General features: G+C 39.4%; 1 protein-coding gene across 1 annotated transcript; it reads left to right on the top strand.

Moving 5' to 3' along the window:
- Positions 1–1,101: 1,101 nt before the first annotated feature.
- LOC138852072 (ankyrin repeat domain-containing protein 13D-like) lies at positions 1,102–26,036 on the top strand. The gene is made up of 11 exons (XM_070081687.1): positions 1,102–1,280; positions 3,600–3,971; positions 9,901–10,036; positions 10,170–10,294; positions 16,881–16,926; positions 18,697–18,840; positions 20,393–20,436; positions 22,765–22,904; positions 23,254–23,320; positions 25,517–25,675; positions 25,827–26,036. The coding sequence occupies exons 2-11, from the start codon at positions 3,630–3,632 to the stop codon at positions 26,019–26,021; spliced, it is 1,398 nt and encodes a 465-aa protein (XP_069937788.1). The 5' UTR covers positions 1,102–1,280; positions 3,600–3,629; the 3' UTR covers positions 26,022–26,036.

Raw genomic sequence — 26,036 nt, 5'->3', positions numbered from 1 at the left:
GACCTTGTCGTAGTGATCCAATAGTTGAGACAGACAGGAGCGACCTGTTCTAAACCCATGTTGCCCTGGGTTGTGTAACTGATGGGTTTCTAGATGGGTGGTGATCTTGCTTCTTAGGACCCTTTCAAAGATTTTTATGATATGGGATGTTAGTGCTATCGGTCTGTAGTTCTTTGCTGTTGCTTTACTGCCACCTTTGTGGAGTGGGGCTATGTCTGTTGTTTTTAGTAACTGTGGGACGACCCCCGTGTCCATGCTCCCTCTCCATAGGATGGTAAAGGCTCGTGATAGGGGCTTCTTGCAGTTCTTGATGAACACGGAGTTTCATGAGTCTGGGCCTGGGGCAGAGTGCATGGGCATGTCATTTATCGCCTGTTCGAAGTTATTTGGCGTCAGGATAACATCAGATAGGCTTGTGTTAACCAAATTCTGTGGCTCTCATAAAAAATTAATTTTGATCTTCGACTTTCAGTCTGGTTAGCGGCTTGCTAAAAACTGAGTCATATTGGGACTTGAGTAGCTTACTCATTTCCTTGCTGTCATCTGTGTAGGACCCATCTTGTTTAAGTAGGGGCCCAATACTGGATGTTGTTCTCGACTTTGATATGGCATAAGAAAAGAAATACTTTGGGTGTCTTTTGATTTCATTTATGGCTTTTAGTTCTTCCCGCGATTACTGACTCTTTTATAAGATTCCTTTAGCTTTAGTGGGTAATGGCAGGTGGTCAGTTGTGATGGATGGATTTAATTCCATGGATGAAGAGCCCTTGAGGAGGTTGAAGGCCTCCCTTGCCCTAGAGGCGAAGGGTGGGGAGAGGTTGGACTGGGCGGGAAGATGCTTGGTGGGGAGGGGCTTGGAATGGCAGGGGAAAAGCTGGATGGAGAGGGGCTAGGAATGGCGGGGAGAGGCTTGGTAGGGTGGGGCTAGGCTTGATGGGGAGGGGTTTGGCAGGGTGGAGAGGGGCTAGGAATGGTGGGGCTGGGCATGGTGGGAAGGGGTTAGACAGGGAAGAGAGGGTCTAGGCTGGGCGGGGAGGGGCTAGGAAGTGTGGGGAGGGGCTAGGAAGGGTGGGGCTGGGCAGGCTAGCATGTGAGGTGTACGGTAGTGTGTATGTGTGTGAGTCAGTGTGTGTGTCATGTACACTCTGGCTTGCTCTTCTCTTCTCATTTGCCTGACACCGCTGATTCCTGCCTTCCTCTTAACATCATGATGTCTGCTGCTGCTCCTGCTGCTCCTGCTCCTGCTGCTGCCTGAGCACCACCACAGCTTGTCCTTGCAGGTAACACTCCAGCACTACTGCAGACCACAATCCAACCATGGTCAAACATTTACCATCATCTCTCACTGCTTCATGTCATTCTTGTTCATTATATCACTTAAAAAATAACAAATTACATGTACGTAGTAATCGGGAGATAACTAAGAATAAAAAGAAGCTTACGTATAATTGCTGTGTAGATTAATATATCTTTAATAATACCTTGCTATCTTTATCCTATACAGAACTGTCATTTTTATGGAAATTATCAGAGGAAAATATGCAGTGTAAATGAAGGCGAGCCAGTGACATATCTACCACAGGAGGAGTATGGTTGAATTACGTTTATTTTTATATTTTTAGGATGGGTTAGATTACATTTTGTTAGGTTAGATTAGGGTTCTTAGGTATGTGTAACTCACTGGAAGTAAGACAACGACCTCAATGGAATAAATCACTTTTCTGGGTTATCCTAGGTAACTACCACATATGTTACTGTGTATGATAATTTGTGTAGCTGTATTCATGTGTGCCTGTACCTAAATAAACATATTTTATGTCCATGACAAACCCAAGCTAATTGAACTCTCACAAGGACCAGATATCCATGGTTACTTATATTACTGTCACCAGTATGACAGGTGAGCAACCTGATGGCAGCAAACATTTATCAGCAAGTGACTTATCTACAAGGCTTCTGCAACAACTGATAACTCTGGCAGTTTTTGTTTTTAATTCGCTAGACATTACATGATCATACACATTACATACATACATACATATATATATATATAATATATATATATATATATATATATATATATATATATATATATATATATATATATATATATATATATATATATATATAAATATATATATATATATATATATATATATATATTTATATTTTTTTATTATTATCACACTGGCCGATTCCCACCAAGGCAGGGTGGCCCGAAAAAGAAAAACTTTCACCATCATTCACTCCATCACTGTCTTGCCAGAAGGGTGCTTTACACTACAGTTTTTAAACTGCAACATTAACACCCCTCCTTCAGAGTGCAGGCACTGTACTTCCCATCTCCAGGACTCAAGTCCGGCCTGCCGGTTTCCCTGAACCCCTTCATAAATGTTACTTTGCTCACACTCCAACAGCACATCAAGTATTAAAAACCATTTGTCTCCATTCACTCCTATAAAACATGCTCACGCATGCCTGCTGGAAGTCCAAGCCCCTCGCACACAAAACCTCCTTTACCCTCTCCCTCCAACCTTTCCTAGGCCGACCCCTACCCCGCCTTCCTTCCACTACAGACTGATACACTCTTGAAGTCATTCTGTTTCGCTCCATTCTCTCTACATGTCCGAACCACCTCAACAACCCTTCCTCAGCCCTCTGGACAACAGTTTTGGTAATCCCGCACCTCCTCCTAACTTCCAAACTACGAATTCTCTGCATTATATTCACACCACACATTGCCCTCAGACATGGCATATATATATATATAACACACGCATAGACCCATGGCCTGGTAGGCAACGCTCTCGGTTCACATGCTGAGTATCCGTGGTTCGATCCCTGGTATGGCCGTCTTCAAGAAGGCACTGGACAGGCACCTAAAATCAGTATCTGGCCAGCTGGGCTGTGGTTTGTATGTCAGTTTGCATGTGGCTAACAGTAACAACCTGGTTGATCAGGCCCCTGATCTACACCGAAGCCTGGTCATATACTGGGCCACGGGGACGTTGATTCCCGAAACCCTCTCCAGGTACGGGTGGAAACATTGGGCGTGTTTCCTTACAGCTGTTGTTCTGTTCACCTAGCAGGCAAGCAGGAAGGTACATAAAGGGGATTACCAATAGACTCATGGCTGTCTTCAAAAAGGCACTGGAGAGGCACCTAGAGTTGGTACCTGACCAGCTGGGCTAGGGTTCATACGTCGGGTTGCGTGCGGCCAACACTAACAGCCTGGTTGATCAGGCCCTGATCCACCATGAGGCCTGGTCACAGACCGGGCTGCGGGAGCATTGACCCCTGAAACCCTCTCCAGGTATACTCCAGGTGTTAGTTGACTGGTGTGGGTCGCAGTGTGGGGGACAAGATAGAAATAAGACAATAGAAATAAGACAGACAGTCCCTCGATGATGCACTGCCTTTCTTGGGTTATCCTGGGTGGCTAACCCTCTGAAGTTAAAAATCTGAACAAAATCTTATTTTCTCTTATCTCACGCACATACAACACACACACACACACACACGTACATGTAATTTTAATGTTGCAGTCGTTACAGTTTGATATATGGTAATGTTTTTACAATATTCTCAAAATGTTTCAGGTTTTCAGTACATAAACCTAGAAGTTCCTTATGGCAGAGGCAGATGGTAAAATGAACAATTGTCATGGGACAAAAGATAAGCAGATCAATGGAGCCTCACTTTCTGATGAAGTTAAAAGTGCAAAAAAAGTGGCTCTTAGAGTTAAAGTGGATGAAAAAGACTCTGTCAGTTCAGAAAGTGGCAACAAGCCAGGAAGTGGGGCCCAAGCAGCAGTAAAAACTACAGACCAGATTGGAAAAGTGGCTGGAAACCCTTGTCTTGGGTTTGAAGTTAGCTCACAGAGCAGAGGTGGACAAGACTGTTATCCACTTCACTGGCTGGTTTGGCATAATGACTATCGAAGACTTGAAACAGAACTGGGTAAAAACAAGGTTTGTAGATTATTGATTTATACATTGGTTCTGATGATTTATTTAGTTATTTTTGTTTTCATAAAATATGTGGAAAGGTTGGTATTGGATGGTGGTTTTTTTATTCCTAGACACTGAAGATAGAGATGTGGCAGTCACCATATTATTGATGTTATCATTTTTTGTTTTTCTATGTATAGTCATCAGAGGAGGTTCCTTGCTGCCAATGAGGGTCTTTTCCTCCAAGGAATGGGGCCTGACCTCCCTTGGATGGACTCTGATTAGCTCCCATTCCTCCCTGGAGTTATATGACCCCCTACAGCTTTGGCGGTTCCCATCCCCATGAATATAATTATAAAATTGTGTATACAGTATGTACATATATGCATACTCATTTAAGGCTAGGATTTGATATTTGGTATGCAGGCCACTTAGTTAATGAGCTAGTTGTTGTATGAACATGAAATTTTTATTTTTTTATGAAAGGATGTATGTTCTTTACTGAATTCACAAACACAATGAGTAACTGCATGTTGCTACCAACAGTAACAAAACCTACAAGAGTTACAGAGACTAGTGTTTCCCTACTTGACCACATCTGGACCAACACCATATCCCCTTTAAAATCAGGCATAATTACAGATAATACCACAGACCACTACCCTACTTTCCTCATAACAACTCTTGGTAAAATACCCCAAGACACTACTAAAGTCACCTTCAGACTTCACAATGAGGCAGCCATTAATAACTTCACAACAGCAGTAACAAACATTGACTGGCACACTGAGCTAGAAATCTATACAGATATTGATGAATGTTTTAATAATTTTCTAAAAAAGACCCAATACCTCTATAACAAGCACTGCCCTAAAAAAACTAAACAGATGACAGCTAAGAGACTGAACAGTCCCTGGCTAACACCCAGCATTCTCAAATCCATAAATACAAAACACTGATATGAAAAACAGTACAGAATGGGTCACATAACCAGAGACCAAACAAAACGTTACTCGTCAATCCTAACCAGCCTGATAAGAAGGGCAAAAAAATTGTATTATGAGAACAGATTATCCAACTTACGAGGTGATATAAAAAAGACCTGGAAGACCCTATCAGAAATTCTGGGAACAAAAAAGATATCATGACATAGCGAAATAAAATTAGCAAAATCAGATGAACCCCAACTCCCACCAACAGAAACAGCAAACAGACTCAATGATTTCTTCTCCACTATAGGTCAAAACCTTGCCAATAAAATCCCAAGCTCAGATACCCCACCAAATGACTACCTCACTGGCAACTACCCGAACACACTGTTCCTAGCTCCGACTAACCCATACGAAGTCTCCCTTATTATCAACGCACTGAAAAACAAGGCAGGAGATTTGAATACCTTACCACCCTTTATATACAAAAAAGCATCACAAGTACTATCACCAATCATTGCAACACTCTTTAACAAATCCATTGAATCCTCCACCTTCCCTACAGTTCTCAAAATAGCAAGAGTCACCCCGATCCATAAAGGAGGAGACCAAACAGAGTTGAATAACTATAGGCCAATATCCAGTTTACACCCTCTCTCAAAAATCTTTGAAAAATTAATTCATAAACGAATCTACTCCTACCTCATCTCCCAAAACATTCTCAACCCCTGCCAATTTGGATTCAGGCCTAATAAAAATACTAATGATGCTGTTATACACATGCTAGAACATATATACACTGCAATAGAGATAAAAGAAGTCCCACTGGGGATCTTCATTGACTTACGTAAAGCTTTTGATACAGTTGACCATGACTTGCTCCACGTAAAATTGTCACACTATGGTATTAGAGGGCACTCCCTCAACTACCTCAAGTCTTACCTCAGCAACAGAAGCCAATATGTGTACGCAAATGGGGCAAGCTCTTCCGCACAACCAATTACAGTTGGTGTCCCACAGGGAAGTGTCCTTGGCCCTCTTCTCTTTCTCCTATACATAAATGACCTACCAAATGCTTCGCAATTACTCAAACCCACACTTTTTGCAGATGACACTACATACATCTTCTCTCACCCGAGCCCAGTCACGCTAGCCAATACTGTAAACACCGAATTACAGAAAATATCTACCTGGATGAGGACTAACAAACTTACACTAAACATTGACAAAACCTACTTCATTCAGTTTGGAAACAGAGCTACAGATGAACCTCTTAACATAACGATAAACGGATCACCTATCTCAAAGCTAACAGAGGGAAAATTCTTAGGAATCCACCTCGATAATAGACTCAAATTTCATACACATATACAACAAATTTCTAAGAAAATTTCCAAGACTGTAGGCATACTATCGAAGATACGGTACTATGTTCCACAGTCAGCCCTCCTGGCCCTTTATCACTCTCTTATTTACCCCTATCTCACCTATGGAATTTGTGCATGGGGCTCAACAACAATTAACCATCTCAGACCACTAATTACCCAACAAAAGGCTGCAGTTAGAATGATAACAAATTCTCACTACAGGCAGCACACTCCACCAATATTCAAAACACTCAACCTACTCACCATACAAAACATCCATACTTATTATTGCACCTATTACATACATAGAACACTTAACTCTGATATTAACCCTCCCCTCAAACATCTCCTTGCCAACCTCAACAGAACACATGACCATAACACAAGGCACAGATCACTCTTTGATGTTCCTCGTGTCCATCTCACGCTATGCAAAAACTCAATGCACATAAAAGGCCCTAAAATCTGGAACTCATTACCTGTAAATATAAAAGAAACACTACCTGTTTATAAATTCAAGTCTCTTCTCAAAGTTCACTTACTCACTCAAAACCAAATAAATTACTGAATAACTGGACCTTAAAATTATACCACATAAATGTTAAACCTAGGACCCAATCTAACTTTGTTTATTTTTTTAAATACACTACCTAACAGAATACTCCATTCTACTGAATGAACAGCAATGCATGCAACCATATGACCTGTCTTTGTAATACTCATTTGTGCTTTATAGTTATCTGTTTACAATAATGTCTTATCACTGATTTCATCATTGCTTAGTTAATCTTAAGTTAATTTTAACCAGCCCGTAATGCTATGCATATAAGTGGCTTTGGCATGCTGCTCTTACCTGTATTTTTTTTGTACCTCTGTATGTATGCTAAAATTTCTAAATAAATAAATAAATAAATACATATAACCCTTTTACTCTATAAATGGTTCTTAACTAAAGAATTGTGTGGTAATAGAAGTACCAAATCCACAAGTGTAAGGCCAGCAGCAATGGATTGGTATCCATTAACCACTTAGTGAGGTACTATCACTCTGTCATGTGAGTGTTAAGTGAAAGTCTAGCAAGTGTTTTGCACTTATAGAGTAGCTGATCATTTCTTTTTCACGTACAAAACAAATAAAAATTACAGGAAAGTCTTAAAAATTTCTATACAGTGGTACCTTGACTTACGAGTTTTTCGAGTTACAAACTGTCGCTCGGTCAATTTTTTGCTTTGAGTTGCAAGCCAAAATCCGAGTTACGAGCGAGCTCCAGATATGCCGCCACTAATTGGTGGTGAATCTGAAGTCAAATCAAACTGTACCCAGAGGAATGTCAGGTACTTCGTCCCATCCCACATGCTCTTCCAAGACATAACTGGAAGGATAATGCTCCCACACTAATCCCAGATTGTAGTGAGGCACCTCGTCCCTTGTTTGGTTCTCGTATAAACCAGGGGAAGAGGTAGCCTCCATTTCAACACTCAGAGTTTTTCCAGAAACATTAAGGTGGGTGGAGTAGTGATGGTGGTGGGTGGAGTAGTGATGGTGGTGGGTGGAGTAGTGATGGTGATCGATGGAGTAGTGATAGTGGTGGGTGGGGTACTGATAGTGGCAGGTGGAGTAGTGATGGTGGTTGGTGGAGTAGTGATGGTGGTGGGTGGAGTAGTCATGGTGATCGATGGAGTAGTGATAGTGGTGGGTGGGGTACTGATAGTGGCAGGTGGAGTAGTCATGGTGGTCAGTGGAGTAGTGATAGTGGTGGGTGGAGTAGTGATAGTGGTGGGTGGAGAAGTCATGGTGGTCGGTGGAGTAGTGATAGTGGTGGGTGGAGTAGTGAAGGTTGTGGGTGGAGTAGAGATGGTGGTGGGTGGAGAAGTGAAGGTTGTGGGTGGAGTAGAGATGGTGGTGGGTGGAGAAGTGAAGGTTGTGGGTGGAGTAGAGATGGTGGTGGGTGGAGTAGTGAAGGTGGTAGGTGGAGTAGTGAAGGTGGTGGGTGGAGTAGTGAAGGTGGTGGGTGGGGTGTTCAATATTTCTTATTTATAAATACATTTTTCTTATTTAAAACCAGTAACAAAAAAATTGGGGTGGTTTTTTGGGGGGCTGGAAAGGATTAATGGCATTTCAATTGATTTCAGTGAGGAAAATTGTTTTGATATACGAACGAGCAAATTGAGTTACGAGCTCGGTCACGGAACTAATTAAACTCGTAAGTCAAGGTACCACTGTACTTGCATTTAGTTTACGCTAATCAAAAAACGTTATCTATGGAGGCAAAGAAGGGAATGTATGAAAGTATAGTAGTACCAACACTCTTATATGGATGTGAAGCTTGGGTGGTAAATGCAGCAGCGAGGAGACGGTTGGAGGCAGTGGAGATGTCCTGTCTAAGGGCAATGTGTGGTGTAAATATTATGCAGAAAATTCGGAGTGTGGAAATTAGGAGAAGGTGTGGAGTTAATAAAAGCATTAGTCAGAGGGCAGAAGAGGGGTTGTTGAGGTGGTTTGGTCATTTAGAGAGAATGGATCAAAGTAGAATGACATGGAAAGCATATAAATCTATAGGGGAAGGAAAGAGGGGTAGGGGTCGTCCTCGAAAGGGTTGGAAAGAGGGGGTAAAGGAGGTTTTGTGGGTGAGGGGCTTGGACTTCCAGCAAGCGTGCACGAGCGTGTTAGATAGGAGTGAATGGAGACGAATGATACTTGGGACCTGACGATCTGTTGGAGTGTGAGCAGGGTAATATTTAGTGAAGGGATTCAGGGAAACCGGTTATTTTCATATAGTCGGACTTGAGTCCTGGAAATGGGAAGTACAATGCCTGCACTTTAAAGGAGGGGTTTGGGATATTGGCAGTTTGGAGGGATATGTTGTGTATCTCTATACGTATATGCTTCTAAACTGTTATATTCTGAGCACCTCTGCAAAAGCAGTGATAATGTGTGAGTGTGGTGAAAGTGTTGAATGATGATGAAAGTATTTTCTTTTTGGGGATTTTCTTTCTTTTTTGGGTCACCCTGCCTCGGTGGGAGACGACCGACTTGTTGAAAAAAAAAAAAAAAAAAAAAAAAAAAAAAAAAAAATTACTGGAATCTATTGCTATATCAGAAGATTATTTCATCAGAGTTGATGTCGGTTATTCTGTAAAGTGGTCTAGAACAGTAGTGGAGCCTACCACAATTACTAAACTGTAGTACAAGTTTTTACTTTGTTTTTAATTGAGGTATGGTATTGGTTTTTCTTCAGAATGCATGCTTATGGTTTGCAATTAGATTTTCTTGCATTTCTTCCCATTTTTATATTCAAGAGCATGAAATTAATGTGCATTTTATTAAGACCAATCATCTCTCAGTGAGGGAGGGTAACCTAAAGAAAAGGAAATGCATTCACCATTATTTATTTAACAGCTGTTTTGTTGGAAATGTGCTGACATCACAATTCCTTCATAAATGTTACCTTGCTCACACTTCAGCAGCATGTCATGCCATAAAAACTGCTTGTCTTCACTCCACTCTAACATGCTCGCACAGGCCTGTTGATTTCTCAAGTCCCAAGCACTCAAAACCTTTCATCTCTTTTTTTTTTTTTCCTCAGGGTATGTAGCAGAATAGCAGTGATCGTTGCAGATCTAATTAGTTTATGACACATTTTAACTTTTTCAGCATAATCAAGAGCTGCGTGACCCTCGAGGGCGTACTCCCCTCATGCTGGCTGTTACCCTTGGTCACCTCGAGTCCACTAGATCACTGCTACGCCACCACTGTAATGTTAATGTTGAGAATAATGATGGTTGGACTGGTAAGTGAGACCATTAGGTACAGTAATAACTTTTGTCCCATTGAGATATCAGTCTGAAATACTGAATAGGAATGATGTGAAACAAACACTGAGCCTTTGTTTAAAGTATGAGTTTAACAGAATGTTGTCATAGTGTTACAGGAGGCCACTGCAACTGGTGACCCAGAGCTTTTGGGCATCGTGCTGGAGGGGCGAGATATGCAGCGTTACTCCTCACGTGTAGCTGGTATTCCTAGCCTTTTGGCAAAACTAAAAGAGGTAACTCTTGAAATAATGATTTTTTTTGCTTTCTCCTATTCTGCTAGAATACTGAAGGAATTAAGAATAGTCTACCTTACAAGCAAAACAGAGGCAGTAATTTCATGCACTGGTCAGGGAGGTATACCATCTTTTAGGAGTGAAGAAGAGCAGAATGTAAGTGTGGGGGAGGTACGTGAGGCATTACGTAAAATGAAAGGGGGTAAAGCAGCTGGAACTGATGGGATCATGACAGAAATGTTAAAAGCAGGGGGGGATATAGTGTTGGAGTGGTTGGTACTTTTGTTTAATAAATGTATGAAAGAGGGGAAGGTACCTAGGGATTGGCGGAGAGCATATATAGTCCCTTTATATAAAGGGAAAGGGGACAAAAGAGACTGTAAAAATTATAGAGGAATAAGCTTACTGAGTATACCAGGAAAAGTGTACGGTAGGGTTATAATTGAAAGAATTAGAGGTAAGACAGAATGTAGGATTGCGGATGAGCAAGGAGGTTTCAGAGTGGGTAGGGGATGTGTAGATCAGGTGTTTACATTGAAGCATATATGTGAACAGTATTTAGATAAAGATAGGGAAGTTTTTATTGCATTTATGGATTTAGAAAAGGCATATGATAGAGTGGATAGAGGAGCAATGTGGCAGATGTTGCAAGTATATGGAATAGGTGGTAAGTTATTAAATGCTGTAAAGAGTTTTTATGAGGATAGTGAGGCTCAGGTTAGGGTGTGTAGAAGAGAGGGAGACTACTTCCCGGTAAAAGTAGGTCTTAGACAGGGATGTGTAATGTCACCATGGTTGTTTAATATATTTATAGATGGGGTTGTAAAGGAAGTAAATGCTAGGGTGTTCGGGAGAGGGGTGGGATTAAATTTTGGGGAATCAAATTCAAAATGGGAATTGACACAGTTACTTTTTGCTGATGATACTGTGCTTATGGGAGATTCTAAAGAAAAATTGCAAAGGTTAGTGGATGAGTTTGGGAATGTGTGTAAAGGTAGAAAGTTGAAAGTGAACATAGAAAAGAGTAAGGTGATGAGGGTGTCAAATGATTTAGATAAAGAAAAATTGGATATCAAATTGGGGAGGAGGAGTATGGAAGAAGTGAATGTTTTCAGATACTTGGGAGTTGACATGTCGGCGGATGGATTTATGAAGGATGAGGTTAATCATAGAATTGATGAGGGAAAAAAGGTGAGTGGTGCATTGAGGTATATGTGGAGTCAAAAAACGTTATCTATGGAGGCAAAGAAGGGAATGTATGAAAGTATAGTAGTACCAACACTCTTATATGGGTGTGAAGCTTGGGTGGTAAATGCAGCAGCGAGGAGACGGTTGGAGGCAGTGGAGATGTCCTGTTTAAGGGCAATGTGTGGTGTAAATATTATGCAGAAAATTCGGAGTGTGGAAATTAGGAGAAGGTGTGGAGTTAATAAAAGTATTAGTCAGAGGGCAGAAGAGGGGTTGTTGAGGTGGTTTGGTCATTTAGAGAGAATGGATCAAAGTAGAATGACATGGAAAGCATATAAATCTATAGGGGAAGGAAGGCGGGGTAGGGGTCGTCCTCGAAAGGGTTGGAGAGAGGGGGTAAAGGAGGTTTTGTGGGCAAGGGGCTTGGACTTCCAGCAAGCGTGCGTGAGCGTGTTAGATAGGAGTGAATGGAGACGAATGGTACTTGGGACCTGACGATCTGTTGGAGTGTGAGCAGGGTAATATTTAGTGAAGGGATTCAGGGAAACCGGTTATTTTCATATAGTCGGACTTGAGTCCTGGAAATGGGAAGTACAATGCCTGCACTTTAAAGGAGGGGTTTGGGATATTGGCAGTTTGGAGGGATATGTTGTGTATCTTTATATGTGTATGCTTCTAGACTGTTGCATTCTGAGCACCTCTGCAAAAACAGTGATAATGTGCGAGTGTGGTGAAAGTGTTGAATGATGATGAAAGTATTTTCTTTTTGGGGATTTTCTTTCTTTTTTGGGTCACCCTGCCTCGGTGGGAGACGGCCGACTTGTTGAAAAAAAAAAAAAAAAAAAAAAAAAACAAGCAAATACATGCATCTAGGAGCTATGTAGCCAACTTCTAAATATTGTACTTTGTCAATGTAATTTTTATGGTTCAGAACATCATTTGAAGTGTCAGTTGATCAGTGTGGGGAATCCTTCTGTTAATACCCTGAAAGTTTGCTTTTCCATCTGTGTGTGGTTACATTCACTGCTCTATGGGAATTGTTTGACTGTTACTTTGTTTAGTTCTCTTCTTCAAAATGTTGTGAGAGCATCATACACATCACTCAGAATGTAAGCAAACATTCAGAATATTTCAGAAAATGTAGTAAGTGCTGCTGTTTGGTATTTAAGTGCTTCTTGAAGATGAAGTGTATGTCTCCCTCTTTACTTTGAATGTGGAAAAATATATGGTACAAAATGAGTATAATGGTAGTGGGTTTGTTTCACTCATCTTTGATATTGTTTTAATGTCACCTTTTCACCATTTATAACATTTTTAGTATATTTTTAAATGTTCATACAGTAGTGTACTGTATATTGTAATAAACAGAATAGAGGAAATCAGCTCTAATATACATTATTTAGGTATGCATACTGATTAGAGAGCCTCTCATAAGTTCGAGTATGTCGCGAAGTGAGGAGAGGCTGTATAGTAAGAGTACAGCATGCCATAAAAATACATTTTTTTTAAAACACACTTTCTCACCGAGGTAGGGTGACCTGAAAAAGAAACACTTTCACCATCATTCACAATATCACTATCTTGTCAGAAGTGGGAAGATATGACAGTTCAGATGACTCTCCAAACAGCAAATATCCCCACCCCTCCTGTAGAGTGCAGGCACTGTACTTCCCATCTCCAGGACTCAAGACTGGCTAACTTGTTTCCCTGAATCCCTTCACAAAATATCACTCTGCTCACACTCCAACCTATCGTCTGGTACCAACTCACTCCTATCACATATGCTCAGAAGTACCTATTAGATGTCTTATACTATATATATTGCAGTAAACTCACAAATTGGATAAATTTTAAAACAAAAAATATTATCCAGGCACGATTTATAATTTGTGGGTTTGTTGTAATTGTCATGGTAATTGACCTACTTTTAGGAAAAAATAGATATACATATACATATTTTACACCACTGATATTCCAGGCATCATTTAGAAATGCTCTCAGAAGAACCTGTTATGTATGCCAGGCTATTAAAGTCAGAAAATCAAGACAAACATGTAAGGCATTTCTGGCATATTTAGAATTTACACAGTGGGAGGGAAGAAATATCCATTTTATATAATTCTTGTTTTCAGTTGGATACAGAATCTTGAAGAAGTACAAGTTATTCATTGATTATTTGGCATTACATTTAACCTATTCTGATAAAGAAGTACAGTGGACCCCCGCTTAACGATCACCTCCCAATGCGACCAATTATGTAAGTGTATTTATGTAAGTGCGTTTGTACGTGTATGTTTGGGGGTCTGAAATGGACTAATCTACTTCACAATATTCCTTATGGGAACAAATTCGGTCAGTACTAGCACCTGAACATACTTCTGGAATGAAAAAATATCGTTAACCGGGGGTCCACGGTATACTGAATGAAAATGTATTTACCTGAAGGGTGTTCTGGGAGGTCAGTGCCTCTGCAGTCTAGGCCTTGACTAGGCCTCCCGGTGGATCAGGGCCTGATCAACCAGGGTGTTAATGCTGGCCGCACGTAGTCCAACGTATTAACCACAGCCCTTTCCAAAAATAAATTTCTCTGTGTGTTCTCCCATTGTTATAGAAACACATTTGCATTTCTTAACCATTTTCATTCAGGTTACTGGCACTTTCATATTATCATATTTGGGAACAATAAGGTGTAATTAGTACTCATACTGCTAATAGGGTTGAGAGCAGTTTTATTGTGAGTATTACTAATAATAATTATCTGGATGAAGCCACTCCAGTTGAGGGTAACTGACAAAGGGCAAAGAGGAATGACGGATTTTATGTGCTAAACTTTGTGTACTAAAGAGATGTACAGTAGGGCCCCACGTTTCGGCGTTTTGCCTTACAGCGTTCCGCTAATACGGCGATCTCGAATTATGACCAAAACTTTCTATACGGCAATTGGCCACTCAAATACGGCGCGGGCCACCCGGTTTGTTTACATTCTCCATGAGCACATTTCTCTATGATGTAATAATAATCACTCTCAGGCACATTAAATGTCTAATTTTACATCAATATAGACATTTTCATTAATCCAGCTATGATATTTTCTTCAAAATTAAATAAGAAACACATTACATAACATAGGAAAATTTTGTTTATATACTATGGAGGTGTGGTAGCCGGGCGGAGGGAAAACATTACATCACTCCCCTTAATACATAACACTTTTGTTTACAATTCTCGGCTTGAATTATTCACTTCTCCCTTTGTTTATGATGGCATCTAAAGGTAGTTTTTATAAACGATTAAACTCAGTGAACATGGTATGTCGATGGCAATAATGTGGCTCTGGGCCACATTAAATATCGTGTAGCTATGTAGGTAGGTGTAGGTATGTAGCCCAGGCAGACTATGTACCTACATTATTGTGCAAGAATGGTATATAATACCGACAAGATGAAATTAAGACACATGTGCAACATCTGGGTATCTTTATTGTAGACGTTTCGCCATCCAGTGGCTTTATCAATACAAATTCCAGGACATAACTTGAAGACAGTAGGACTATATACAGAAGATGAGGTAATCATGTACATAACCTTCACGACTACGACAACTACTACTACAACTAACCCATCTCTTTGGGAAGGACCTACTTCCACTGGGGAATCCCTCCTACCAGTGACTATGCGTTTATCTGCTACACCTGACGTTAGTATATAAGAGCCAGGCTCCTTGCTTCTGCTTCAGAATCTCCATGACTACGGTGCTCTTCGCACCTACTCCAAGGTTGAGGGACTGATTACCTCATCTTCTGTATACAGTGGACCCCCGGTTAACGATATTTTTTCACTCCAGAAGTATGTTCAGGTGCCAGTACTGACCGAATTTGTTCCCATAAGGAATATTGTGAAATAGATTAGTCCATTTCAGACCCCCAAACATACACGTACAAACGCACTTACATAAATACACTTACATAATTGGTCACATTCGGAGGTGATCATTATGCGGGGGTCCACTGTATAGCCCTACTATCTTCAAGTTATGTCCTGGAATTTGTATTGATAAAGCCACTGGATGGCGAAACATCTACAATAAAGATACCCAGATGTTGCACATGTGTCTTAATTTTACCTACATTATTATAACTGATACGTATGTGTACCTGTACCTAAGTAAGCTTACACACTGTGCTGGCATGCAGGTACACATTAAAATCACTAAGAGTGTCTTATTAGTCTTGAAGATACCATATTAATAATGATAATAATAATAACACAATAATCACTCTAAGGAGCATTAAATATCGTATAAAACGTTAATATAGACATTTTGCTTAATCCATCTAAATACACCCTACAGTAGAATAAATTAACATAAATATGAGATGTGGTAGCCAGGTGACTTGTAGGACTTGTGGTAGCCAGGCAACTTGTAGGACTTGTGGTAGCCAGGCAACTTGTAGGACTTGTGGTAGCCAGGCAACTTGTAGGACTTGTGGTAGCCAGGCAACTTGTAGGACTTGTGGTAGCCAGGCAACTTGTAGGACTTGTGGTAGCCAGGCAACTTGTAGGACTTGTGGTAGCCAGGCAACTTGTAGGACTTGTGGTAGCCAGGCAACTTGTAGGACTTGTGGTAGCCAGGCAACTTGTAGGACTTGTGACGAGGGCCAGATGCGTTCATCTGGTTTGTTTACATTATGTGTGGGTGGGGTTGGGAGGGCTGCCCTTCCTGGCTACCCATACTTCCCAACTTTACTTCAGACAAATAAAACTCACCTCTCACTGTACATTAAGACTACAAATATTTTAAGGTAATTAATGAGTGTACTATATATATGCATTTTATCGCTCTAGGGAACGTAGGTATAAGTGGCTAGGCAGGATGCCATACCTCCCACACGACTTTCTACAAATAAATACTTTTCATCTCTCACCCTACGTTAAGACCATTTTAAGACTACAAATATTTTAAGGTAAGTATTGTGTGTAGTGTATGTGCATTTTATCGCTCTAGGGAGCTTTAAGCATTGTAATATAGTATGTGTGGGTGGGGTGGCCAGGAGGGCTACCACACCTGACTTCTTAGAGTAAATACTACTCACCTTTTGCCCTACATTAAGACTACAAATATTTTGAGGTAAATAATGAGTGTACTGTGTGTGTATTTTACTTTTTAATGCCTAGTTCTGTTGCTAACTTAATATATGTTAAACTTGTTATCTGGCATTTATATGCATTTATAAATGGAAAAAATGGAGTTCTTCTTTCTGGCTAAGTCTGCTTTCCAGCAGTACTGGAACCTAACCTGCCGAATAAGTGGGGCCCTACTGTATACTATTTCTAGAATTCGTAATTCAGAAAAAATAATGTTTTATTTTATATTTATCGAAGTAACCTTTTCTTTGCAGGCACCAGATTTTTATGTTGAAATGAAGTGGGAATTCACAAGTTGGGGTGAGTTATTGTAAAGTTAACCATGTCTGATGACTGAATGGAAGGTGTACTGTGTTTTGTAACTTTGTCTGATGACTGAATGTAAAGTGAACAGTTGATGAGTAAGATGTATGAGCAACAGTTGAGTATCTTTATTGTTCAACATTTAAGATACCCAACCATTACACATGTGTTCTACTCATCAACTTAGTATTTTATAATATTTTCAACACAATTTGTACAATGTTTTGAGTACCAGAGTATATCACAGATTGCCTTAGAATAAACTTTCCCACTCTTATTTTTAATCTTTTTCTGCATTGGATTGAAGAAGCCACTGTGTGGTAAAATGTTTCAAAAGTGTCTCATTTATCAACGTGACAGTTTTGTAAACCATTTATTCAGATCCTGCTTTTGGTTACACACTCACTGCAGTATAACTTGGTCTGTGCTATGTGTGTTACTTTGCATTGCTATTTTTGACTACTGTATTTCCCCATATTTTTTCTTTTTCATGTTCTTTCCTTCTACTTTCTCACTTCAGGTGCTCCTTAGAGCCAGTTTGATAATACATACTGTTTTAAAATATCCAGGGAAAGATCCTTCATGCACCTTCCCCATCGACACTTCCCTTCATCGACACTTTGCTCCCTCTGGGAGCAAAGTGTCGATGAAACAGATAGAGATGTTTTTTGGTGTTGCAAAGACACCAGCGTGGTAAAATAAGACTGATTTGTTTTGTAATGTTTAAGTTTGGTTCTCTTGCCATTATTATCTTTCAACAGATCTACTTGTGGTTCATTGATGTTTTGCCTAGACAAAATTACTAAGTTATTTAGGTACAGATACATAAAGATAGTTACACAAATTATCATACATAGTAACATGTGTGTAAATTACCTAGGAGAACCCAATTGACCATTCATAATTTTGTGATAAAACATTTAATATCTAAAGCACATACCATGAAAACAAAATTACTTTATGTAACTCCCCTTTTTTTTATAAAATGCTTGTTTGTGTTTTTTTCTTAGGTACTTCATTTGTGGCTTTTATTCTTAAGCAAACAATGGTTAATCTTTAATATTATGGTCTCAAAATATACTGTCTGTCTTGACCATTTTTGTCACGACCTTTTAAATGTCATCTGACTAACAATTTCACCTGTTATTTAAAGCTAATGTTAAATAAAGGGAAAACCACCTTACCTATTGGTGTAAGCTCCTCTGTAACAACCACAAGATAATTTTGCATGCTCTATTAGTTTTAAGTTGTAAGTTTTGATTATGTGTCTTTTTGGGTCACACTGCCTCGGTGGGAGACGACCGACTTGTTGAAAAAAAAAAGAAGTTGTAATATAGTATACATTTTTCTTTTCAGGAGTAGTGTTTGGAAGGGTGGTATATTTGGCACTTGAGCCTATTCCATTAAGTTATTTACAAAAAAAATGCACACTTTCTCACAAAATTACATTTATGTTGTATAATTTTTTTCTCAAAATGCATTATATTTGACAAGAGCTTTTTAAATAGAAGCATTGAAGCATTTCCTATATTGACTTAACTAAAATAATGTTGATGAGAAATCTTATTGATATCTGCATCTTTACAGGAAATATGAACATTTTTAATATTTCAGCCTGAGAATTAAGGGAGTTAGTTTCCCTGCAAAACAGAGAAATTAGCTACTTCTCCACTATTTTTTTATATAGATTTTGTATGATTGAAAACTATATAATTTAACTTCTCTCAACATGTAAAATAATTCAAAATTAATTTTTTTCTGCTTCAGTGCCACTGGTTTCTCGCATGTGTCCAAGCGACACATACAGGGTATACAAAAGTGGCTCTAACGTTCGAATTGATACTACACTTATTGGCTTTGACCAGACTAGTTGGCAGCGGGGCAATCGCAGTTATATTTTTAAGGGGCAAGGTAAGCAGAATTATAGGATTGACTTACATACAACATACATTTTCTGCTTGCAGATTGTCTGTCTCATACACAAATAACCAGCACGTAAGATAAAGAAACTTATTACGACTTTTGGTCCGACTTGGACCATTAACTAGTCATACACTAGTTAGTGTGTTACTAGTTAATGGCCCAGGTTGGACTGAAATGTCACCATAAGTTTCTTTATCCTATGTGTGGATTATTTTTGTATTGTTCCAGTCACGATATTGTGCCTTTTATTCTGTCTTATGTCATGTGACTGTCATTGACATTACTGTACTAAATATTCTTTCTGTTTATGCTGAAACAATAAAAGCCTGTGATTGTCAGGAAGATGACTGGGCCTTCGCTACTACTGGTGTTTAATGCTCCACATGGGTGCCATGCTTCATAAAATGCAATACAATGTCATGTGTTTATTTGCTGTACTAAAACAAAAAGGGTGTTTACTTTCAAAATCATGTTTTGCTAAATTTTCTATTTCTCTTTGTGTTGTAAGAGAGGTATTATTGTGTATATTTAATGAAATACAGTGACTAGATACTTTTATATTTTATGTGGGCTTTTGTATTTATATAATTGACAGGTTTGTCTTTGTCATTCTTAGTGGTACTGCTATGGGATAATTCTTCACTGACCATTACATGTTCATATGGAGCTGCATTGTATTTTCTATGTAATTGGCAGTAGTCCACCTACCCAACCCAGATGGCCAGTCAAAATTTGCTGACATACATTCTTAGCTGGACTTGAGTCCTGGAAAGTGAAAAGTACAATGTCTGTTCTCTAAAGGAAGGATTTGGGATATTGGCAGTTTGGAGTGACTATCTAAACTGTTGTATCTGGGCGCCTCTGCAAAGACAATGATTATGTCTGAGTGATGGTGAAAGTGTTGACTGATAATGAAAGTTTTTTCTTTCTTTTTGGGTCACCCTGCCTCGTTGGGAAATGGCCAACATGTTAAAAAAAAAAAAAAATGCAGTAATTTTAAAATATCTGAAATTTTGGAAAGTTTCCAGACATAATTGAGAGACATGGAGCTCATGGAGGATGTAAACAAAGTGCTGCACAGACACCGTAATAGCAAGTCAGGAAGCCATATAAACAAATTTGTGGTCATAATTTGAAATGTCTGTAATAGTGAATCGCTGTAAAGCAAAGTGTCGTAAAGTGGGGCCCTACTGTAATTTAATTCACTCTGTGGGGAAGTGGAAAAGAATCCTTTCTGCATAAGCCACGTGTGTATTGTAAGAGGTGACTAAAATGCTGGGAGCTAGGGGCTAGTAACCCTGTCTCCTGTATAAATTATTGAATGTAAAAGGAAGGAAAGCTATCATTTCTTTTTATGGGGTCACCCTGCCTTGTTAGGAGACGGTCAGTGTGTTAAAAAAAAAAAATATAAATGAAGAATGCAAAACTAAAATCCAGTTTCCTCAAACTGCATGATGTGCTGGAGAATCTCACTTCCACAGTGATTTAGCTTGAGCTGCTAATAAGTGTAACATATTTAACATGACTTTTGTTCTTCCAGCTGATGGTGCTACAATGATGGAGGTTGATCACGAAACTTCACAGGTGAGTCGAATTAAATGGAGATATAAGCAAGTGGTAGAGATCTTGCTACATTTTTGTGATAACTAAATTAGCATGAAGAATTACATAGCACTTGTTTTAGGGGCTTCTTTTAGTATTTTTTTTTTTTAGTACTTTATGGAAGCCATGTGTGTTGTAAGAAGTGGCTAAAATGCAGGGAGCAAGGAGCTAGTAACTCCTTCTCCTGTATAAATTACTAAATGCAGAAAGAAGAAACACTTCTGTTTCTCCTTTTTCGGGTCACCGTACCTCGGTGGGAAATGGTGAAAACTTCCAGGCACTTTTACCAGAATATTATCTTGCTTATTTTGGCAGTTCTTACTTTATATATCTATTTTACATTGTTCTGGTAATGCTACCTAAATATCTTTCCTGTTTGGTATCCTCATGTGAAGCATTGAAAATGCCCTCCTCTCCTTGGATCATTCCTGATTACCTCTTGTTCTCCAGGTGCTTTGTGATTCCTACTAGTTAAGCATGTCCCCCTCAGCATATAATCACTTGTTGCAATTAAAAATAATGTAGAGGACTGTTGTGGGCAGGCTGGACTTAGGTTGATGGCTCTCCTTTGTTTTTGTTTTTTAAGCGCAAGCCATCTCCTTCCAATAAGTAGTTTTTGGTGGTCTTGGATGTCCTGTAGAAATTCCCTTTAGTTATTCACACAACAAACAGTCCTGGAGGTGGGAAGTACAGTGCCTACACTGTAAAGGAGGGGTAGGATATTTGCTGTTTGAAGGGACATCTGAACTGTTGTATCTGCATGTCTCTGGCAAGATAATGATAGAGTGAATGATGGTGAAAGTGTTTCTTTTGGGTCACCCTACCTCGGTGGGAGATGGCCAGTGTGTTAAAAAATGTATAAAATTTTATTCATATTTTTTTTTAACATGTTGGCCATTTCCCACAGAGGCAGGGTGACTCAAAAAGAAAGAAAAAAACCCCAAAAGAAAGAAAAAACTTTCATCATTCAACACTTTCACCATCACTCATACATAATCACTGTCTTTGCAGAGGCACTCAAATATGACAGTTTAGACCTCCCTCCAAACCGCCAGTATCCCAGACCCCTCCTTTAAAGTGCAAGCATTGTACTTCCAATTTCCAGGCCTCAAGTCTGGCTAACCGGTTTCCCTGAATCCCTTCACAAAATATTACCCTGCTCACACTCCAACAGCTCGTCAGGTCTCAAAAACCATTCGTCTCCATTCACTCCTAATACGCTCATACATGCTTGCTGGAAGTTCAAGCCCCTTGCCCACGAAACTTCCTTTACCTCCTCCCTCTAACCTTTACTATACAGTGGTACCTCGGGATACAAACTTAATTTGTTCCAGAAGGCTGTTCGAGTGCTGATACCGAACGAATTTGTTCCCATAAGGAATTATGTAAATTAGATTAATCTGTTTAAGACCCCCAAAAATACACTTACAAAGGCACTTACATAAATACCCTTAAATAATTGTTCGCATTTTGAGCTGTTCGTATCCCGAGGTACCACTGTATATGTATTATTATGGATGAGGTTAACCATAGAATTGATGAAGAAAAAAAGGTGGGTGGTGCATTGAAGTATCTGTTGAGACAAAATATGTTATCCATGGAGGCAAAGAAGGGAATGTACGAAAGTATAGTGGTACCAACACTCTTACAAGGGTGTGAAGCTTGGGTTGCAAATGCTGCAGCGAGGAGGTCGCTGGAGGCAGTGGAGATGTCCTGTCTAAGGGTAATGTGTGGTGTGAATATTATGCAGAGAATTGAGAGTGTGGAAATTAGGAGGAGGTATGGAGTTACTAAAAGTATTAATCAGAGGGCTGAAGAGGGAATGTTGAGGTCATTTGATAATTTAGAGAATGGATCAAAGTAGAATGACTTGGAGAGCATATAATTCTGTAGGGGAAGGAAGGCGGGGTAGGCGTCATCCTCGAAAAGGATGGAGGGAGGGGGTAAAGGAGGTTTTGTGGGCAAGGGGCTTGGACTTCCAGCAAGCGTGTGTGAGCGTGTTACATAGGAGTGAATGGAGACGAATGGCTTTTGGGACCTAACGAGCTGTTGGAGTGTGAGGAGGGTAATGTTTTGTGAAGGGATTCAGGGAAACCAGTTAGCTGGACTTGAGTCCTAGAAATGGGAAGTACAATGCCTGCACTTTAAAGGAAGGGTTTGTGTTGAATGATGATGACAGTATTTTCTTTCTTTTTGGGTAACCCTGCCTTGGTGGGAGATGACCAACGTGTTGAAAAAAAAAATATTTCTCTCTGTCTGTCAGGTTGATAGCAGTTTTTTAGTTTCAAATGTCTTATTTGGTGTTTGCAGGTATACATGGAGAACATGCGAACTCTACCACCAGAACAAGCATATACTTATATGAGACCTCACCCTGGCATGGTGTCACACAGACTAACTACTCCTATAGCCATCACATATATTGACACTGAAAAAATCAGCTTTGAAAGGTTGGTTTTGTGTTGATATTTTAGTAATCAAAAAAGTCAACAATTTAGTAGTTTGATACTGTATTTGTTATGAAATATGCAAAAGAGTATATTACAGTCATAGTATATTTCTGGGAAGACAGGAAATGAATGATGGTAAATGGCTCTATCTTTAGATCTTCCTACCTTTGTAGGAAACAGCCAATGTGTTCAATAGCTTTTATCATAATTTTTTTACTAATACATTGGCTGTTTCCCACCGAGGCAGGGTGACCCGAAAAAGAAACACTTTCATCATCATTCACTCCATCACTGTCTTGCCAGAGACATGCCTACACTACATAATCATCATTACATTTTTCTTTTTAAGAGATAAAGCTGGCATATGGGGCTGGAGGAGTGATCGAAGTGAAAATGTTAATGGTCATGAATGTAAGGTAAGTCATTTTATTCTGCTTTATAATATTATGGTTATATATTTGCATGTTGAACCACTTGTAAAAATAGTTATTTTAATTAATTAGATGTGGATGAAAGTTTAGTTAACAGGTAACCTAATGAAGAGATGAATGAGTTTGATGAAACTTGAAGTACCATGGGATTATTGGGGGTTAATGACACTAAAGCCACCCACACACACTTGTTTCAGTGGTTAACTTTTGCTGTGTTATATTGACCAGTAACCACAAAAGCATGATAGTTTTAAGAAATTTCTCATACTGAAGATCATAGGTTTTTAAAGGTGATTTCTTAATTTTTACTGAAGATCATAGGTTTTTAAAGGTGATTTCTTAATTTTTACTGAAGATCATAGGTTTTTAAAGGTGATTTCTTAATTTTTTTCAGCATCTTAAAATTTTTAAGCTCTTTCCAATATTCTCCCCAGCTTTAAGCTCCTCCCCAGAGGTTGAAGTCCTGGCTCTGCTACCACTGTAGATAACTGTTAGTCAATGCACCGCATTCTAGTGCCTTTTTTTTGTGCTTAATAATATTTATTTTACTACTTGTAAACTACATTGTGTATACTACAGAAAAATAAAGTTGTAGTGTATAAGAGGATACTTTAGCTTTGCATGATTATGGGTGATCTGGTTATGAAAGGTTCAACAAATGAAAGTTCTGATACCAAAAATTGCAATGTACCAAAATTTCAGTATTGTACCCTGCTTGGCAACAGTCTCAGTAGAACCAGTTACTAGTGTCATTTGTAATGACTCATATACCAACCATTACTGATTCTCTGCTCCTGCGTGAGTCACTGACTGTTATTCACTGTTACAGCTGACCTAGCATGATTTGAATGCTGCTCACCCCCTAGGCACCACAGTGAGTCAGTTGAAGGATAGACAGGAGAGACGCAGGTCAGGCTTGGCGCTTCCCGTATAGTCCGTCGAATATACGTACTTACAGCCTACGTGAGTGTTATTACCCAATCCACGTTTCGAACCCCCCACGTGACAGTTTGGTGGCAGCGTTGTGGGCATGGATTTAAGGGTATTTCCGCCGTTAGAACGAGCTCTCAGTAGTACCAGTTACCAGTAACCAGTTACTAGTGTCAGTAGTAATGACTCATACACCAACCGTTACTGATCCTCTGCTCTTGCGTGAATCACTGACTGTTATTCACTGTTACAGCTGACCTAGCATGATTTGAATGCTGCTCACCCCCTAGGCACCACAGTGAGTCAGTTGAAGGATAGACAGGAGAGACGCAGGTCAGGCTTGGCACTTCCCATATAGTCCGCCGAATATACGTACTTACAGCCTTCGTGAGTGTTATTACCCAGTCCACATTTCGAACTCCCCACGTGACGACAGTGTATAAATAAATTTTTAATTTTAATGCTTACAGTGTACTCTGAACAGGCATACTTGACCCCTCTTCCCCCCACTGTTCACTATCCTTTCTATTACTGCCTTGTTATACTTGTGGTGCTGTAGTCTAACTGCTTTGTATTTAGTAATTGAAAAATGACACTTTTGATAGGTTCATCTGTTACACAAACCAGCAACAGGTCAGGGTGGGCTAACTTTTTTCTTTTTCAACTTGGCCAGATGTCTCCTGCCAAGGTATGGTAACCCAAGGAACAAATACATTCATTACCATTCATTCAATCACTATTTTGCCAGAGGTGCATTGACATCATAAGTCAGATTGCCCTCCAACTGCCTCATCCCCTCCTTCAGAGTACAGGCACTGCCTTTCGACCAGACATATCTAATAATTTTGAATATTTTTGAGGTGGAGAAGAATCCTTCCTCCATCAGCTATACATGTTGTAAGAGGCAACTTTAATGCCGGGAGCAAGAGGCTAGTAACCCATCTCCTGTATACATATATTACTAAATGTAATACATATATACAGGTGGGAGATGGCCAGCGTGTTAAAGCTAATAATTATTAATTAAGTTTAAACAAAATAACATTCTCTACTGTATTTCTTGGTACCATATTTCTTATTCCTGTAACTTTTTTTTTTTAATTTACAAGTCCTGGTCTTAGACCAGCCTTGTGCTGCAGTGGCCCTAGTAACAAATACATAACTATGGTTAATATTGAATGTTTTATAAATCATTTTTATAACAGGTCTATTTTTTATTTGACTCGTTGATTGTAGTAAGTATTCCAACAGGTATTTTCTGCTATCAATGTTGAGCTTGTAACAAAGACTCGCACAGAGCACTTGACTGATGCTGACAAAGAGAAATCATCACCTAGGAGTCCAATTCAGTCATTCCTTAATATTGCAGAAGTAGAAGAAAAACAAAACTCTCCTTCATCCTCTGAAGAAGTAAGTAGTATCTCTACAGTTCTTAAATGTAACCAGTATTGTGTCTTGTTTCTGGACATAAAATATGTAGTGTGCAAAGTTTTGTATAAGTGCCTTCTATTCTGTAAGTTAGTTTTATTGTGCCTACAGTAGATTTGTTTCATTTTTCCAGAGTGAGACGTATAGTCTGAACAATCCAAGTAATATCACTGCCGATGAATATTTTGATCCGGAGGTAGATTTGCAATGTCGCGACATTGGTCGACCAAAAGAAGTCACCAAGAAAGTACAGAGTTTTAAAGTGAGTTGTGTATGCTTTACATTAGGCTCAATTTACTTTGATGACTGTGAAATGCAGATCATATAGGTGAAATACATATAT

The sequence above is a fragment of the Cherax quadricarinatus genome, unplaced genomic scaffold (assembly GCF_038502225.1).
Source record: "Cherax quadricarinatus isolate ZL_2023a unplaced genomic scaffold, ASM3850222v1 Contig3695, whole genome shotgun sequence".
NCBI lineage: Eukaryota > Metazoa > Arthropoda > Malacostraca > Decapoda > Parastacidae > Cherax > Cherax quadricarinatus.
The sequence above is the reverse complement of the archived record's forward strand: the minus strand, read 5'-3'. Positions and strand labels throughout refer to the sequence as shown.

Excerpts from the sequence above, each read along its gene's own strand:
- LOC138852072 (XM_070081687.1), top strand. The coding sequence starts at position 3,630 with ATGGCAGAGGCAGATGGTAAAATGAACAATTGTCATGGGACAAAAGAT. Across the intron at positions 3,972-9,900 it reads CAGAACTGGGTAAAAACAAG|CATAATCAAGAGCTGCGTGA; the intron begins GTTTGTAGATTA and ends TAACTTTTTCAG. Across the intron at positions 10,037-10,169 it reads GAATAATGATGGTTGGACTG|TGTTACAGGAGGCCACTGCA; the intron begins GTAAGTGAGACC and ends ATGTTGTCATAG.